Source organism: Oppia nitens, unplaced genomic scaffold, assembly GCF_028296485.1.
Source record: "Oppia nitens isolate AA-2021 unplaced genomic scaffold, nextdenovo-longstitch-racon4-pilon3 scaffold2_pilon_pilon_pilon, whole genome shotgun sequence".
Lineage (NCBI taxonomy): Eukaryota > Metazoa > Arthropoda > Arachnida > Sarcoptiformes > Oppiidae > Oppia > Oppia nitens.
The window spans coordinates 7,015,950-7,038,456 of record NW_026533210.1 but is presented as its reverse complement, the minus strand read 5'-3'; the positions used below and the strand labels follow the sequence as shown (position 1 = coordinate 7,038,456).

Genomic DNA, 22,507 nt, shown 5'->3' with positions numbered 1-22,507 from the left:
TAATGTAATTAATAAAATAAAACCAATTAACGCTAACTTAACAATTGAAAAACAATTTCAAACATTTCAAAATTTTACTGAAATATTCAATCAAACATGTGAAATATTAAGACCATTACATTTTGATGATAATTATCAATCGACATCACTTATCAATTGTAATAAAGTGACACCAATTAGACAGTCATTAGACAATTCAAATCTTTGTTTTACATTATTTTCACAATTGGACAACAAATCCGATGACCACTATATTGTCAGTAAAGATAGTCTGATAAATGAAGGACAAGATTTTATGTTAGCAGTAAAACCTATTACTGGAAACTATAACATATATGTTATACTACACGATAGACACGAAATGGTTAGAAATCGTTACAAAACTAATAAAATACAATTTCAACCTATAATGGATCAGATGACAGTTATATCATATAATAAGATAACTGTCCATTCAATACGTACGCCCTATGAAACCGATTGTTTTGATTACAAGAGTGTCGGATCAAACTCGCGATACGAATGCTTAGAAAAATGTAAAATCAATGAATTTCGTGGATATTTTGGTCAATGGCCGAGTAGTTATCTGGTATATGATCCACACATTGACAACTATTTCAATGATATCTATGATGATGTTAATGATAATAAAACTTTAATGACATTTGAGAGACAAATGGTTAAAAATTGTCTCAATAAATGTCGTTATAATAGCGAATGCTATATTGAATATTACAGATATGATAGAAATTATTATCGTCACATGAATATTGAAAGCTATTTAATGGTTGACATACCCCGCATACCTGATCTAACAATTAGGCACACACCTAAAATAAATCCCATAGAGTTTGTATCATATGTGGCCAGTTTGGTCAGTCTATGGTTTGGCTTCTCTATTATCAAGTCATCAAAATTGATGACATTCTTAACGAGTTGTATGAAAAAAGTTTATAATTACTATATTGACAGTAGTTTATCACTAAAATTAAGTAATATTAAATATAAAAAATCAATAAAAGTATATGTATTAAATAAATAATACTTTATATTCAAATTAATTACACTAATGTTGTTTATTTTAAAATTAAATTAGTTAAATATTTTTTGATAATTAGTTTCTAAATAAATATTTTATTGCACTATTCAACCATATATTATTGATAATATTTTGATTAGTATCATATTTATTTTTAAAACAAATGTTTAATTTAATTATTATACTATATTTACAATTCCTTATGTCATTTGTATTAATTTTAAATATTATCATTTTTAAAAAATAATTCTCAATTTAAAATGTTTTCAAAATTTTTTATTTAATTAATAAACTATTATTGTCTATTATACTCGTTGTTTAATTTTGTGTTTGTATCAATCAGTTAACTATATAATAAATATTTATCTAATAAAACAGTAGTAACACTGGTCAGGTATGTCAATGCCATTTCATTACCAACAGTAAACATTTGTATTAATTTTAACACATGTTTGACAATTAAATCAGATACAAATATTATACATGATATTTACTTGTATAGACATTGATTTCTTACATAACAGAGCTTAAGTAAATTACAGTATCAATTAAGCTCACACCTAAAATCAATCATTTACTATAGTTTCTCAAATAGCATGTAATATAAAATTGTTGAAATTGTTTCATTATTTATACTGTATATACAGTTACTATATTACACATTATATATCGACAAATATTTAAAAATTATATTCATTCTATAAATAATATGTAAAATATTATACATTTTTACGATATATAAATATAAATAATGAAACAATTTCAATAATATTATATATGTTTATAAAACTAAGTTAAAAATAGTAAATATAACCACAAAAAAATCAATAAATTTTTATGTGATTAATGCAAAATTATGATGAAAATAAGTTTAATGTATTCATGTATGAGTTTGGAAAAAGTTATGATTCAATAATTGAATTTATATTTAAACTAAAATTGAGAAATATTGAATTACTATTATTATAAAAACTACCATTAATTTGGATATTTATAATATTTAATTTAATTCATCATCGATTAAATTGTTAGGTAACTATAATTATTTTATTATTCAAATTAGATCGAAATAAATCTATAAGTATATAATGTTAACAATATCTTATAGTCTTTATTTAGTTTGAAAAGTTATTTTTCAATAGTAAAAACATATAATATTATGTTAGCAAACAATAATAGCAAAAAATTAGGACAAAAATGTTAATAAAACTAAATTCAATTTATAATTTGTTAATAAATTATTTAGTACATAATATGACCAAGATTGTTTTCTACTTAATATGTTTTGTAATGTTTTTCTATCACATGTCAGAGATTTGTCAAAATTATTTTTCATACAAAACTGTAACTTCTGTACGCTTTATAAATAAGACTAAAATATCGGTTCCGGCGATCACTATATGTGTGGCCAAAGAGTTTCTGATTACTGGCGAGTATTTGAATAAATATTATGGAAATATCAACTATAATATGATAGATGAAGACTATTATCAGTTTTCGACAAACTTGACAATTGGTCAACAAATGCAGTATATGTTGAAAGCTGATGATATATTCAACAATAGTTGTCATCTATTGAGACCAATTGATTTCAATACATTATCATCGTATGTCTTATGCAATAGTATAGCACCGGTAAAGACCACACTAGACCTGAGTCAGGTATGCTTTACCTTCTTTGCCAATTCGGCTAACGATTCATCCAAATTGATTGTCGACAGCGACCTATTGCTTGAAGACTCGATTCCAGCGTTGTTTACAATTCAGATTTCACAACAAATACCACGTATTTATCTGACTATTCACTCCAGAGATGATATAATCAAAAATCTTGTCAAACGAGATATCGTTCAACTCTGGCCCAGACATAACCTAACAAATTATGTTGAATATACCGAAACTAGAGTCAAACTATTACCCAAACCGTACGAAACTGGATGTAATAACAGTCCGCAAACAGTGTCTCGAGCCTTCTGTATTGAAAATTGTCGGATCCGTGAATTTCGTGATTCATTTCAACGATGGCCCGGAAATTATCTCATATCACCCGATGATAATCCCGACGAATATTTAGTTGATTTGTTTGCTGAGATCAAAGCTAATCCAAGATTGGAAACATTTGTCGGTTTAGTTTGTCGACACCAGTGTAGTAATGATGTCAAATGTCGTCAAGTGTTTTACACACTGTCCTATCAGAAATATTATCAGCCCGGAGCCCATTTTATTATCAATATTGTGCCGCCAATGTTACCGCCAATCTATATGCGACACTCGCCTAATATGAGTTCCGGAGAATTCATATCGTTTTTGGGAAGTCTAGTCGGCATATGGTTTGGCTTTTCAATGGTTATGCTATCAAATGTGACATCAGTTTGTATAAAATATGTATTTAATAGATCGTATCAATTGGTAATACAAAATAATCGCATTAATTATGTTAAAAATAAATCATTAAATGATAAACAAAAATATAAAATATCACAAAACAAATCAAGAAATATTAAATCATTACCGATTTGTATTGAAGACCTTTAAACTTATTAAATACTTTAATTGTTATCATTTATTATTTCTCAATATGTTTATTAGTTTCTTATTAGTCATATATTGTTAATTTTATGAGATTTATACTAATTTTTTTTATAATCTAACAAATCAATAGCTCATAATTGATATCAAATTAATAATATTCTCTATTTTATTATAATTTTTTAGATTAAAACTCGTATATAATCTCTCATTAGTTTAATTTGTTAACCGTAAGGTAGCACTGAGATGCCAGTGCTCAATGAGATGACAGTGCAATGCACTTATATTAATAGCTCTCCCAGTGATTGAATTTGTAAAGCAAATAATGATATTTAAGTTAAAATTTATTTAGCATATTATAATTAGTGTATTGTAATTTATATATGCTGTTAGATAAATATTTTAAGTTTAATTTAGTAAACATAATAAAATGTTATTAAACAATAACATCGTGTAAAATGTGTTTTGTGTATAAATTGATAAAAAAACTATTACTATTATATATTGTTTAAAAAACTAATTTCTAAATATAAAGAAAATTTTCCACAAAAAATAAAATTATAAGCAGTGAATTCTGGGAAAACTAAAATAAAAAAATATTTGTTTTTAAAAAAATGTCAAAAATAATAATAATATACTTAAGTAGGAGTTAATAATTTTTATGTCAAGTATCTAATGTTAGGTAGATAAAAATATATTTCAATATTGATAAATTTATACCTTATTTACTCACTTTACTTTTATTTATAATATTAAATACTTTATGTTATACACAGTACTAAAAACATTATAATATTAATCATAATTTTGATAGTTTCAAATATTAATGAAATACATCTATTAATAAATATAAATTATTAAAGATTATTAAATATATTTTTTTAAATTTTAATAATTCATATATTATTTAAATTTAATATATATATATATATATATAATATAATATAATTTACATATATAAAACTTATATAAAAAATGAATTTAATAATAAAATAGTTTTTAAATTTAGTAAATATAAAACCTTTAAAATTATTTTATTTTTTGTTTGTTTGAATGCTTTTATAAAATTATAAAGTAAATCAAATTATTTTCTTATAAAGTAAATCATTTAAAAAAAAAAAATCAATTTAATTTTGATTTGCAATTGTATGAAATTGCAATTGAAATCTTAAATTTATTTTATCTAAATTATAATATAATTTATTTATATGCAAATAAAGTAAAACTGTGATTTCATATATATATATATATATTATAAATATTTGTTGTCAAATGATAATATGAAATCTTTTGTATCAAATTTAAAGAGTAAAATCAAAAATTCAATTCACGAATAATTTCTTATATATATTACTATAGCATTGTATTGAATTTCAAATTCACTATTTATCTGACATTTTTATTGCGATAATTATAAAAAAATATAAAATATAAGTTTATTTTATCTAAAAAAACCAAAATTCATATTAGATTCAAAAACGTGAATAAGTAAAAATAAAATCTTAATAACCATTTTTCAGTAACAAATAAATGTGTTTCAAATTTTAAATTAGATATTTCAACCATAAAAAAATTACTGAACTTATATTATAGTATAAATATGAAAACTGTTTACTTATTATTTATGGATATAATCAGTTGCACTGTATATACAGTATAATGAAGTATTTTGTTGATATACTTATACAGTATATGTAATATTGATTGTTGAGATTGAACTAAGAGTTTTAAAAGTATTAGATAGAAATTTCCTAACACACACACACATACTCATATACACACATACACACACATACACATACACATACACATACACATACACATACACATACACATACACATACACATACACATACACATACACATACACATACACATACACATACACATACACATACACATACACATACACATACACATACACATACACATACACATACACATACACATACACATACACATACACATACACATACACATACACATACACATACACATACACATACACATACACATACACATACACATACACATACACATACATACATATACACACACACACTCACTCACTCACATACATACACACACACACACACATTCACTAATTCATACACTTTATATGCCAATTGAAATGTATTGTTACCCCAAATAAGTAATATATAAAAGTTCTTTTCATACACTGATTATGTAATATATATTCCGATGACTTAATCAGATTCCGATTGTCCGTCTATTAGCAAATCATTACCACTGAATACTACAGACATTTCTATACATATATATAATGTATTAAAAAGAGTATAACCACTGAAAATATTTTTGCTGTTGTTGTTGTTTTTGTTGTATTTTTTATATGTCTAACTTTTTTTATTATATATATTATATATCATTACTTAAGCTATAACTAGGTTTTTATCCACAAAATAAAGTAAAAGTAACGCAAAAAATGCAAATCAATATAATTCATTTGTTTTGTCCCAAAATATAAGAGTTTGAATGCAATTATAACTGAGTCTATAAATTCAGTAAATACTATATACAGTACTGTATTATTATATTTGCTTTATATTATACTGTACTGTATATAAAGCATATACAACTCATTGCTGTTTTTGAGCTAATAAAATAAAACTCAATTTTTCTAATGAAATGTGATTTTGGCTCTAATTTTATTAAAACATAAAATCAATACATCGACTAAAAGTTAGTGAATAATAAAATAATAAAGATTTATATTTAGTATAAATTTATTGAATTTCTTGTAAATTAAGTCAGACTCTAAAATAAAATAAAATAAAAAATAATTTAGTTTTATAAAAACCTCTTTTGTGTTTTTCAAATTGAATTTTATCATCTATTTATAGATATTGTGATTATTATTTTAATTATTTTTGTGAATATAATTACTTCATTTTTTATAAGACAAGTTTATTTTGTTGATAAATTAAATTAAATTATAATATATCTTTAATATAAAGTATAATAACAATAGTAATAATTATATATTTTTCTAATTGTAGAAAAATCAATAAAATAGTAATTTGTAAATTATTTTATTTATTCATTTATTTATAAGTATACTCTGATAAAAAAAATATTAATAATTTACACAATAATACATTAAGTTTATAAAACTATCCCTTAGATAGTAATTTATTTAATTGCAGGTAATTCACATAATATTATGTAATATTGTTTTCACTATAATAAATAATAAGTACTACTATTACATTATACTAACATTGATATAGTAAAATACTGTATCTTATTTGTAAAAAATATGTTGCAATTTATAAATATTAAAACATAATCTTTTATTGTTACAGTAAGCAGTAATACCAGTTGCATAATAAAACATAATATAAACATAAAAGTTAATGTCATACACTATATCGTTAAAAATATAAAGTTATATAATATATATTCAAATTAAAATTTTATGTATATCATATATTTTCTTATTATAATGATACATACAAAAAAAATTATAATATAAATATCTATATCATAATGAAAATATATTGATATCTATCATAAATATATAAAACAAAAGTCTAAAACGTGTTCAAACAAAAAAAAAATTGAAAATGACAAATAAAGTGTTATAAATGTCTATTTATGTGAAACATTATGCCTCTGAAAATGTAAAATAAAAATTATTTCTTAAAAAATTATTTTTATTTAAATATACTGTATTTAGTAAAGTATATGTTATATATACTGGTAAAAAAACTTTTATCATTATTGTAGCGTAAAATTATTGTATATAATAGACAAATGTAAAACAGATTTATGCATAAAATACAAAATAAATGTCATATAATATCATATCATATCTCTCTTTCTTTCTTACTCTTTGTTTCAAAATTGTGTGTTTGTATTTCATTGTATATGATTATTATTATTAATAATATTATTATATGAGATGACATTTATAAATAATAATACACATTGCAACAACTAAAAACAATTTCTTGTTTTTTATTAATATTAAATTTCTTATATATATGAAATAAATATGTATAATATTTGTGTATCTTATGAATTTATATATCATTTTATTGTTTTACTTACTCACATATATATATATATACATTCAGTCACTGTAATATGATTGAGATAAAATAATAATAATACGAGATATAATATATTGTCATAATATATTTATACATTTGCGATATATTTGATAAAATTTTTATGCATTTTATTTCCTAAGATATATTTAAATGCCATTGATTTACATCAAAATTTATATATAAAATATACTATAGTCTATAGTATAGTACTATTAATATATTCAGTTAGTCTACCGGTGCTAATGTTAAATAATATTTTATATATTGCATTATACATGTATATTATATTTACAGTATTATATTATAAGCTGTTATGTCATGATATATGTATTAAATTATTTAAATGTCAATCATTTCTTAAACACCATATGTCATCATTAATTCAATATTTCGTAAATAATATATAATACATATAAACCAAATAAAACATTTCCAAATAAAAATATTAATTTAGAAAAAATTTAATAATGTACTTGTATTTCAAATAAAATTTACGATAAACTTTATAGTTAAAAAAATATTAACCTATAAGTTTTCATAAAATTATTATAATATAAATACTATAAACCATAAAAAAATCAAATAGAAATAATCTAAATATTGTCGAAATAATCAAAATATTGTCGAAAAAATAAAAATAAAAATCATAGATATTTTTTTGAAATAAAATTATTGTGTATATCGTAAAATTATACTCTCACATTTAAAATTATAGTATTATTATTATTATTTAGATAATACTTTATATATAAAAACAACTAAAATGAATGAATTTCAATGCTTAACATTTTTGAAGGAAAAATTTTAAAAATTCAATAAAATTTTTTGAATCCACTTTTATATAATTTTCAATTGATGTCCAGTAAATACTATACGGATATGTGGGCAGTAGTAGTAGTCATTGACTTTCCTATATGTCTAGACAAATATACGACTATTTTACTGTAGTTTTATCTTGGGTATAATGTTTCAAAAAATGTTTAGTGATGTATAAAAATTAATTGACATAAATTTATATAAATACTGTATATCTATCTATATATATACAGAATAGTAAAAGTTAGGAATTTTTATGAATAAATGTTTTTAAATTATACGTATATTTAAAATACAGTATTTATTACATTATTCAATACTATTGTATATTAAATTATATTGCATTTTGTCGTTTGATATAAAAATAAATAAATAAATAACTGTTTGATAAATAAACATTGAACTGACCGTTACATAGACGATGGCGTCCGAAGATTGCGCCGAAAATAAGACTTTAACGGTGTGTCCATCTTTGGTGTCCACCTGTGATATGTCATACTTGAGTCCCAACGGCAATAGTCGGCATAATAGCTGTGACGCCCTAAACAATCATTAGATATAATAAACCAAACAATGAAAACATCCATTAAATAAATAGGATTTTTGACATTTGCATAATGTTTTTGTTTTTATCAAAAGATTAAATTGAGTACAAATTTTTTAAGTGGCGGTAACTTTTGTGTCATATTATTTGATGAAAATTTACTAAACAAAAAAACGCGTTTTAATAAATTCCTGTTTTAATGAGTGTGAGTGCTATACTTTATATAAACATAGGGTTATACTGTACTTTTAAATTTATTTAATTTAAATTTTGTTTTTTTAATAAATATTTTATGTTAAATATTTTCTACTATAATTTATAATATAAATTTTGTATACAGTATATATTATTAATAGTTAAGTCATAATATGATAAGTTAAGTTCAGTTCAAACACAAAATTATTTTTTTTAAGTATATACCTAACTGTTATTAGATTGGATAACAATTTTCATGCAAATTTTGTAAACTTAAGAATTATTGATTAGTTTTTTTTAAATAAATTTTATATATAAATTAATATTTTAAAAAATAATTATCCAATTTAAAAAAAATCTTATTTAGTAACATTTAAAATGTATAAAGATAAATATCAATTATGGCATAAATAATATTTTTATTCAATATATTTATAAAAATAAATAAATACAATAATCTTATTAGAATATTTTTACTGCAATAATATTAAAAATATTAAATTTCAAAATAATATTTGAATTTTGCATCAATGATTTAAAGCAAACGTAAAATTGTATACAAAAAAAATAAAGTATATCAAAATAACTATTAATATAAATAAATAAATTTTATTCTGTATAATAAAATATAATATAAATTTTTTAATCATAATTGTTTTTTTTATTAAAAATGCTTATGATATAACAAAATATAATACTATAAAAGTACTGTACTGTATATATAAAAAAATATTTTATAATATTGATTTCGAACAAACATTTTGAGAATAAATATAATTTTATTGACTTTAATCTATTTATACATTTTTAGTTTATTTTTTAAAAATTTATATCTGTTTAATCTTAGTAATGATAGTACAATTAGAAATAGTAATAAAATTTTAAACCTATTTTTTATTTACTGTTTTAATTAAATTTTTATATAGATAACAATAATTAAGAATATTTCATAAAAATAGTTAGTCTATAAAACTATTTAGTTTTTATTTTATTTACAAATAACTTTAAAAACATTTTCAAATAGATAGAATTTATGACTTTATTATCAATATTTATTTTTAATTAATTATAAAAATATAATTAAATTTTATAAATGTTTTTAGTAATATTGTATATTTATAGTATAATGCTTAAAGCAATATTTTTAGTAAATATAAATATTATATATACAAAAATATACAGTATAATCATATATAGATTAATACAATAAATAAATGTTTATTAATTTAAATATTATAACTAAAACATGTTAAATAAACAGAAAACTAATGAGTTTTCTCATAATTTAAATATAGTATTGTAAAAATGTAAAACTATAAAAAAAATAATCTAGATTGTTTTTGAAACAAATAAAATTAATTAATTTGTAACATAAATTTCTATGAAAACAATTTATTATACTTGAAAGTCTTAATATTAATAATATATAATTATTTTTTACTGGCTATAATATTTATGAATAATAATAATAAAATTTTTATTATGTGTAAAAATAAATTTACTAATTTTTCTGGTAAATTTATTATTAAAGTTATTATTCTCAAACATATTTTTAGCAACTTTTAGAATTTTTTTTTTGGTTTAACACTACCTGTATGTTTGTGATAATAAGTAAATATCACAATAAAGTAAATTAATTGACTCATGAATTATCGATTAGATGAACACACATTTATAAAGGTATTGTATATTACTATAACTTGATAGACTATAACTTATATTTTATATAAATATTATACGGTCTATAGATATACAATATATGATTAATATACTGTATGTTATAACTTATAAGTTATATGTATGCTATAAGTTAATCTTAATAATAAATGTGTTGTCAAAATAAATTATAATCGGTGTTATTTAATATAGTATAAGTGGCAAAAATAAATATTATATTTACCAATTTCTATACAGTATTATACCATAAATTTGTCAATATATAATATTAATTAAATTAAAATGTAAACAGAAAGTAAATTAAACTATTATTCATAAACTAATAATATTTTATATAATTTTATAATATATTTTGCATATTTATTTTAATTTAATTATTTATGTCATTAGAATATTTTAAGTTATTGATTACAAATAATTACAAAAATAAATATTAATTTTAACTCATATCGTTAATAATTAGATATTCATGTTTTTTATTTTAGTTTTAATTCTATACAAAATAAATAAAAATATTATTATCAGTTTAATTTAAATAATTTTGATTTATTTGCTATCGAAAATTATATAAATTTTTTTAATTTTAAAACTCAATATATTTTGTCAGTAATCTAATTTATAATAATGTCTATAAAATATACAGTATTTGGTATACAATGTAATACAGTATTTATTAGAAGAGTTAAATAAATACTAATTCATGATATGAAATGCTTTAATATACTGTTAAATTATATAACAATATATTGTATATAAAAATATTTATCTATATATTTTTAAAATTTTATCATTTTATATATAATTTTTATCAGTGATAATTGTATTGATAGTGAATAAAGCTCTATATTTATAACAAACATAAAGATATATTTAACAGATTTTTTTTTTGTATAAATTATTAATTAGTAAAAATAATAAAATAATATCATATTTATTTAAGTTACTTATTTAAATAAAAAATGGTACTTTAAACAATAATTATATAATGTTTTGTTGTTATTATTAAATAACAAAATTATTTTCTACTAAAATCTTAAAGCATCTATTTTAATTAAAATTTAATTTTTATTTACTCAAAATATACTAAAATGTTATACCATTTTATATAAATAGTTATAATAAATATAGTCTTTTATTAATGTGACAAACTTTATAGCAATTTATTATAAGACATATGCAAATGCAATGACACTCAAAAAATATTAAACACAAATTTTGACACAAAATATTAAACTTCAATACAAAATACATTAATTATTCAGAAAAACTCTTTTTGTTTAGTATTAACAATAAAGTAATGATTTATATTTACATATTATTTTTCTATATAAAAGATTGTTTAATATATCATATTTATTTTAAATAATACCCAGTATATTGTATATATAGTTATAATAATTTCTATAATAGTTTAGTTATTATGCAATTTATAAATTAATTCATTATATAAAGTAATTTTTAATGCTTTATATAATATGATTGTTAACTTTTTAAAACCAATTTATATTATTATTATTATTTTATGACAAACAATTAATTGAGTACATACTATAAAATATAAATATATAAATTTATATATATAAAGTTAATTTTCATAATATTTCATAATGTTATATTGTATTAAAATATAACTTTATTTAAAAATATTTTAACTTTTATAATTATTGACATACAATAGCTTTTATAATTAGTGTAGTGTATAAAATATTAATTAATATCCGATTCAATAAATATTTATAATAATTAATTATTAAATATATATTTATGCTTTTATAAAATGCTTAACAAATAAATAATACATAAACTTATTATTTCAAAACAGTTTGTTAAAATTGATTGATAATTGATTGATCTTTATTGAATCGTTAAGTTAAAAAAATATTATAGATAAAGTAAATAAAAAGTAACTAAATTATCTCATAAATTTTTAATCAGATTGATAGCTGACACTTTAATTTTTCTTTTTTGAAATTTTTTATTATATAAAATATAATATATGATAAAAAAATCAAACTTAATATCAAATAAATACTTAAATAGTATTTTTTTATTCAAAATTTTATTATAACTCTATTTTAAAGTATATTTACTTTTTATTTTATCATTTTGTTTGTCTCAAATTTCGTTGCTATTTCAATATATATATATATATATATAGAGTAATTAAAAAACCAGTCAAACAGTTTTGATGCCATTATTATAGTTAACGCATCAATAGATACCTAAAATAAAAATATATATTTTTTAAATTTGTAATTTTGAAATCTATTCACTTATATTTAAACTTTAAATAAAAATTTGATTTGTCTCATTTGTATATAATATTTTATAATGCTATAAATATTTAAAAATATTAATTTACATTTTATTTAATTATATTATAAAGATAATATTTTAAACATTTATTTTATAAAAATATCTACATTAAGTTAGCGGTTAAAAATAATAACCATAATAACAAATTAATTTATTGTATTAATTAAATAATCTAATTAAAAACACTTCTAATTATAATTATTAAATTTAATTAAATTTATATTAATACCTGAAATTTGAATATCTAATAAAATTCATTTATTAATAATTAAATTAAAAATAGCAAAAATTCTTAACAAATATTCGACTATTTAAATGAAAATTATAATTAAACTAAATTATTATTTTTATATATATATTAGTCATTCGGATAGAAATTTGACATTTTATGAATTTTTAAATTTAAAGTTAAAATAAACCCAAAATTTACGGTACAAAGTGAGGTATTTACTGTAAATTTACAGTCAATGCATTTTTCTATACTTTACAATTCAATATAGTCTACTAACAAATCAATCAATGTTAATGAAATATAAATATACTGATTTTTAGTAGTAGTAGTAGTAGTAGTAGTAGTAGTAGTAGTAGTAATAATAATAATAATAATAATAATAATAATAATAATAATAATAATAATAATAATAATAATAATAATAATAATAATAATAATAATAATAATAATAATAATAATAATAATAATAATAATAATATAATAATAATAATAATAATTATTATTATTATTATTATTATTATTATTAATATTATTATTATAAAATCTATATTTATGTGGACATTTAATACTTACATATCATTATAATTGATTTTTTTATATTGTTGACGATTATAGAAATACGATTATATTAAATTATTTATAAATTAAGAATTATATAAAATTAAACATAAAAATTAGTATTTATATATATGTGTGTATCAATAGATAGAAAATGTTTACATTTCATTTATAATTGTATATTAATTATAAGAATCATAAAGCATATGAAACATACAATTATATACATTATACTCAAAATACAAATTAAAATAGTAATCTCATATCGCAAATGCGTTATTAATAATAACAACTATAATACATATTTGTTTTTCATATAAAGATTTTTTTATTAATTATTTCTTGCATTTAATTAAACTTTCGTTAATATAAAAATGTATTTTTTGTGCGTTTTCATCATCAGTTCATAGAAGCCATAAAATATAATTATAATTTATTTGCATTATATTGAAACATTGAATATGTTTAATAAAAATAATAACACATAAAAAATAATATATTAATAATAAAATCTATTGTATAGTTTTACTGAATAGGTTTGTTTGTTATAAAAAATACATGAAATATGTAAGAAATACATGAAAATTTCAATTGATATGGTTTACAAAAATACAATGTATTATACATATATTCATTATCTAAGTTTTTTATTTATAACGTATTGATATTTATACAATGTTATAGGATCAACAAAAAAATTATAAATAATTTTATTTATTTATTTTATAAAACATATATAAAAGTAATTACAACTAAAATATATAACAATTAATACAGAAAAAATATTATATTAAAAAACAATAAATTATATTTAATTAAATAAATAATAGCATTTAATTTTTATGTTTATTATTTTTTTTAAAAAAAGTAACCATAATATTATATGAAAGTTAGTTCATTTTTTATTAAATTACAAAACAAAATTTATTATTTTAAAAATTACAGCAATTTTTGAAACTAAACGACCAAATGTTGAAAAAATTTTTTCAAAAATATTTTTCATCTCTTAAAAGCAAAACACAGATGTCTTAGATATGTTGATCACAAACTATAGTTATATTATACCTGAATAGCTCTCAATAAGTTCAACAACAATAACAAAAATAAAAGTACAGTTATATTATTATTATAGTAGATATATATATATAAAAATTTATATAAATGTGTGAGAGATATATTGCATTACAAACAAACACATAACAAATACCAAGAAATCATTTCAATGTATTTTGTTGTTTAGTTATAAATTTATTTTATTTTTTTCTGGAAAACAAATCTTTTTGAACACAAAAAAAACATTGCAAACGTTTTTTGTGTTATTTAAAAAAATAAACACACAAACACACATACACATACACATACACATACACATACACATACACATACACATACACATACACATACACATACACATACACATACACATACACATACACATACACATACACATACACATACACATACACATACACATACACATACACATACACATACACATACACATACACATACACATACACATACACATACACATACACATACACATACACATACACATACACATACACATACACATACACATACACATACACATACACATACACATACACATACACATACACATACACATACACATACACATACACATACACATACACATACACATACACATACACATACACATACACATACACATACACATACACATACACATACACATACACATACACATACACATACACATACACATACACATACACATACACATACACATACACATACACATACACATACACATACACATACACATACACATACACATACACATACACATACACATACACATACACATACACATACACATACACATACACATACAATCATATAACTTTACTATTATGCATTGATATAATATATAATAGTATATATTATATAATACAGTATAAATAGATTAGTATATACCAGTATACAAAATATCTGTGTAAATATAGACAATAAACTTTTTTGTTATCTCATTGCTAACGGCTTAACCACTGTTATATTATTTCGCATGAAAAAAACAAATTGTTATAACAAATGAAAATTAAATATCAATAGTTATTTTTATTAATATTTTTATCAAATTTTTATCAAAATTAATTTTTTATAATTCTATAAAAATATTTTTTGTTTCCCCTTTTTATTGTCTAATATTTTTATTGTACATTATTTATATACATAATTATTGTTCACGAATGAATCGATAAATTAAACAATTTTTACTGTAATTTATATTATATTTTTTATTTAATAAAATATCACATACTTATAGTTGTTATTAGTATATTTGCTATTTATGTAAAATATTTTTTAAAAACTATTTGAATAAAATGAAACCAATATTTAAATAAACTCTAGAAAAGAAATTTAAAATATTTTATATTATTATAGTTTATTTTGTAAACTTTAACAAAAAAATATTATTCATATTAAGTGTCATAAAAAGCATAAAATTTCTATAACTCATTATTTTTGAATAATATATAAATGTATTTTCATATATATATATATACTTTATATTATTATAATTTAAATTTTTTGAAATTACATTTACTGTACATGTTTTCATAACAATTGTATATTTCATATCTAAATATTTTTATTTAATTAAAGTTTTTGCCTTTTTGTAGTTCATTTAAAAAACTCATATGATTTTTATCTTTAAATTTTACAGAAATTTTGTGAATATTTAATATAATATTTTATTTATAAACTAAATAAAAAATATTTTGAACTTTTAAAACTAGTACTAATAAAGTAATAATAATAATTAAAAATTTTAATTAAATAATTATTTTTGTTAACAGCAACAAAAAATTTTCTACAATAAAAAGCACTTAAATAAATATATCTATATTTTTTAATCTATAATTAACATAAGTTTTAAATTAAAATCTATAGATTATTTTTATATTAGATACTATACAGTAATAACCTTTAAAATTTACTCATTAAAAAACATTTATATTACTAAAATGAATATTTTATTAAAAGTTATGATAATAATTTATAAAATTGAAATTATAAAAAATATATAAATGGCGTTCACATTAATTAACACAAATTCGCTTTTTGTATCAAAAATAATTATATTTACTATAATTTTTTTATTAGTTTTAATAACTAAAGGTGTAAGTATATGTGTTTATATGTTATAGTCACGCAATATTATGTTATTACTTTAAGTACATAAAAATGTTATATAAATCAAGAATATTCGTGCAATTGATTACAATATCTATTTCATATAATATATTATAATATATTTAAATATTATATTACAATTAAAATTAGAAAAAGATGGTTTTTGATATAAAGAAAATTTTGTAATTTATTGTAATAATATATGTTTGTTATAAAAATGAAATTTAATTATAAAAAATTATAATAATTGCAATATAAAACTATAATTTATTTGATCATAATTGTTGTTTTGGTTACAAATGCTTTACGCAATAAATTATATAACTGTATCCAATGGTATAATTGTCATATTAATAATTATTATTAATTAAAATAATATACTATAAGTATTATTTCTATTGCACTATAATTACTGTATTTCAAATAAATAATAATTATTATATCTATATAATCTCATATATATAAGAAAACATAATCAGCAAAAATATCACAAAAAAATTGTTTTTTATATTAATGACTGTATAGACACTACAAATGTGTGTCCAAAAAATGCTATAAAGTTTGAAGTCTAAGACAAATAAAAAGGCAGAAAACATATATACGTCTGTAGTGTATATGTATTGACAACAACAGAGGCATTAGTTTTAACAGTAATAACAAACATAGAGTGGAGTAATGTTTTGACGAAAAATAGGAGATCTCTTAATTAAAGCATTCATTTCAATGACCCAAACGTATGGCTCATTCACTAGCATTCAAAATCGTGTCATTGATTGCTTGTTTAGTTAGTTATTGAGAGATAGAAAGAAAGAAAGAAAGAAAGAGAGAGAGAGAGAGAAAGCTTAAGGCTTTTAGCACAGGCAGAAAAATCGTACGATTCCTGAATATTCGTGTACTTTATGGCAACTGTAAGAGTAATGTTATGTTTGCTCACAATTTTTGTTGTTATTTTTGTTGTCTATATATATATAGTATAAATTGCTTATCCAATACATACAACTTCAATGAATTTTCATTTATCTTTGAAAATCTATTTTTGTTGCTATTATACAGAATTTGAATCATTAATACTTTTTCTACCACTTTGTCAGTAATGGTCTAATATATCAATAGTATTTCAAGTTTGGGTCTTAATTATACAGTATGTTATATATATTCCGGTTGTATTACTGTTTATTATTATTTTCACTACACATTATTGTAATTTAAAGTAATTATATACAATATAACTTAATTAACTAGTAATTGTATAACTAATTTAGTTTTTTTTATTCTATTGTTATGTAATATAATTAGAATTTTATACTTAATATAATAATAATTAAAAATTGTTAGATTAATAAATTTTGAAAATAAACAATCAAGTAAATTAATATAGATTACTTAATATAATTTATGCAAATTAATAATTTTACTATAATATACTGTACATAATAATAAAGATTCATTACAAACATGCATTTTATAATGCTTTTGGTTTTAAAGTTTTAAAAATCAATTACTAATCAATGTTTGACTACTGTTTTATATTATATTGTTATAAAATTACGACAAATACTTTAAAAGTCATATAAAAGTTTACAAAACATAACATAATAGTTTAATCCGTTTTATTGTTGTGTTTTAATGCATTGCATTTAAAAGACAGGGTTTGTCTATTTTTTATGAGTTAATTCAAAAACCTATAAATATATATATATATATATATATAAAGCTATCAAATACTAATCGTAAAATAAAAATAATAGAAAATGCTAAATAATTTTGAAAATACTAATAAAACTATATATAAATAATTAAATAACGCTTTTTTGTTAGTCATATAATCTATCTATAACTCTATTGGAGGCATTGTTATTGATAAATAAAACTGTAAGTAATACTAACAATAATAAATTATAACAGATATATATATTTGTTGAGAGATGAAAAATAAATTGTATTTGTAATCAATTTTTTCTGTGTGTTTCAACAATAGAGTCATAATATCATACAAAACAAAGGTTTTTATCAATTCATTTGAGATCATCTTTTACTTTGTTTCCACACAAACGATGCGATCAAATAAAATAAATATTTGCTTTTACTATAAAGTATATGAATTTTGATGTATAAGTTTCTGTATATAATATCTATTCATTCAGTTTCCACAATTCCTTCCCCGCTTTCCCTCCCTTTCCCACTATATCCTCAAAATTCTGTATCATTTTCTCTATCACACACACACACACACACACACACACACACACACACACACACACACACTCACACACACACACACATACATACATACATAGAAACACACACACAGATACATACATACATACATACATAGAAACACACACATACATACATACATATATACATACACACACAAACACACACAGACACCAAACTGGTAACACAATAAACCGATCCATTAGTTAAAGTCATATACGTGTGTCAAATAGACAGTAAAATAATTGTTATGAAGATAACAAAACATAAAATTTCTATATATGTTATATACATAGTGTGTATGTTTTAATAATTGCATGATTTTCACGTACATTACTGTTTGTATATACAGTATATATACCGATATATAGTGTGTGTATACACATAATGTGTTGGAATCTGTCATCACTTTTTGATGATTATATGGGAAATAAAATAAATTTTGTTTGACATAAAATGAGTTATGACTTACGAGTTTGATATACGAGTTTTTGGTAAAAGTCAAAGATAGACATTTAGATTGACAATTGTATCAAATTTATTCAGAGAGAGAGAGAAAGAGAGAGAGAGAGAGAGAGAGAGAGAGAGAGAGAGAGAGAGAGAGAGAGAAAGAGAGAGAAAGAGAGAGAGATAATAATAGTGATGCAATTAAATAATAGGATTATTGAATTGACTCCCTTTTCCTAATACAATGACCAATATTGTATATACAACATTATGTTAACAATAATAAAATTATTAATATTGAATATATTGAATATATTTTTTCGCTTACATTAGCAGACATTGTATGTTTATTTGTTAATTGTACGATACATTAACGGCTAATGGTGTTGCCATTAAAATATAAGCCAATAATTATTTCATAATGTGTATCCTATATAAGCTATATAAACATCAATATTTTTTTTCTCTCTCTCTCTCTCTCTTTCCTCTTGATATTTACAATGTTTGTGTAGATTATGTTTGAGAAGATAAATGTTTTCCAGTTTGCACTGTATATGCAATTAAGCAAATGTTGTTTTCAGATATTTATTAAATAAAAATAATATCAATATTTACAGCAAAATTAATTGAGTGTCTTTAAATAAAAATAATAGATACTGTATCATACATTAAACATTATTGTATTTTTAATATACAATATATACTGTACTATATTTGCAGTATTATATAGCTTTAGATCCCAAATGGTTTAATTCAAAAAATATTTGTTACACAGAATATTCTCAAAGTGTGTGTATGTTTTTTCTCATAAATTGATTATCAAAATTGTTACCAATAAATAACTCAAAATATAACAATATCTTTATATAAATACATTATATATTGGATATAAATGCAAATAACGATACATCTAGTAATTTACTCAATTTAATGTACAAATATTTACATATTTAGAAAATTAGTTAATACTATTAAGAGAAAAGAAACACAACATAGGTTAACATTAATACATTTGAATATTTTTTGTTAGTATTGTTTTATAGCATAAAAGTATTTACAATATATTTTGTTTATTTTAACGGCAGATTATGTAAATACTTGTTATATGCATTTAAATTTTCTTAATTAATTTTAAATTATAATACAATAATAATAGACTAACATATATATTATAAAAAGACAAAAATTATGTTATAATTTATATAAAAAAATATTTTTTTTCACTAAACTATTTTTCAATTTGTATTTCAATCAATTTTATTATAACAAATTGAATTATATAAAGAATGAGTGCACTAATATATTATATAATAAAAATCTAAATTATACCTATGTTAATAATAAATCTATATATAATATTTTTATTAGTAATAAAATTGTATGGTTATTTTATTTGTAGAAAAACAAATCAAATATTGTAATCATAAAAAGATAGCAAATTGAACATTATATTTGTTATATAATATTTTTTTACATTATCATCATTCAGCCCACGTTTGAGCTAATAATTTTTAAATTTATTATTTGATACTGATTTTATATTTGATAAAAATTTTGTTTTATTTCTACAAAAAAAATATTATTTATAACTAGTAATTTGTTATTTTTGCAACTAAATTCTGTATATTTAAAAACTATAGTATTTTAAATATCATTAGATAATGTTTTTTCATCAATTATATTACATGATATATATATACTGTATATACGGTTTTTGTTATATCCTAAGCAATATATCACTAGTTTTTATGTAATATTTCTTTTTTTAATCTTAACAATAATGTTAAAGAAATTAAACTAATTTCATGTTAACTTTTTATATTAGAGTATAAATATTTATGGGCTAATCAAATATAAAATATCAACTCTGTTAATGTTATATACTGTAAAAGTTTATCTCTATTCAGTTAGATAATAAAAATCAATTAAAATTAAATAAGATATTAGTATAACAATGACACACATAGTATATACTGTATATATATTTATAATTTTATAATAAAAATATATTATCAGTAAAAGTCAGTTCGCATAGAATATAATTTAATACCTTATAATAGCCTTAAATATAATTAAATTTTAACGTTAAAGAAACAGGTAGTTATTGTTAACATCAATTGTCTAATAATAGATTATAAAAATAAATTTTTCCATAAAAATAATTTAAGATAGTTGTTGTAACAGATTTTTATATTAAATAAAATGTACTTTATATGAAATATTGCATTATTTTATAAGATTTTTTCGTTTAATTTAATAATAATAGCCTATAACATACCGGTGCGAACTCTCGGAGCAGTCTATCTTCTCAGTCGGTGGCAATGTCTCGAAGATTGGCATCACTTCCAGCGTTCACTCCTTTGACTGATTTTATTTTTTTGAGTTGAGTTTTCAAACAAGATTTGAATCAATAATATTTTTTTTGCTCAAAGTTTTTTTTTGACTCAATTATTATTATTGTTGTTATTATCGATGAATTATTTTTATTTATTTTTTTTCTGAAATATCTTCACTAATGGTGGTTATCTCTGTCAGACTCAAGTTGTCGACAACAAGTCACACAACGATTCAGTGGCTATTGATTGATACACAAAATATTGGTTTAAAAATATATATATATATATATATTATTTAAACGTTAACTTTATTTTTTTAAGACAAGTTTTCATTCACATACT

The 22,507-nt window shown here is 19.7% G+C and overlaps 1 protein-coding gene across 1 annotated transcript in view; it reads right to left on the bottom strand.

Annotated features, from left to right (window-relative positions):
* The window catches only part of LOC128955350 (uncharacterized), a 30,851-nt gene extending 8,670 nt beyond the window's left edge, over positions 1-22,181 (bottom strand). Inside the window, exons 1-2 of the mRNA XM_054301015.1 lie at positions 22,108-22,181; positions 8,869-9,001 (exon numbers count right to left, since the gene is read on the bottom strand). Coding sequence (XP_054156990.1) covers positions 8,869-9,001; positions 22,108-22,169 — 195 coding nt within the window. The 5' untranslated portion in view covers positions 22,170-22,181. The remainder of the gene's footprint in view (positions 1-8,868; positions 9,002-22,107) is intronic.
* Positions 22,182-22,507: the final 326 nt, after the last annotated feature.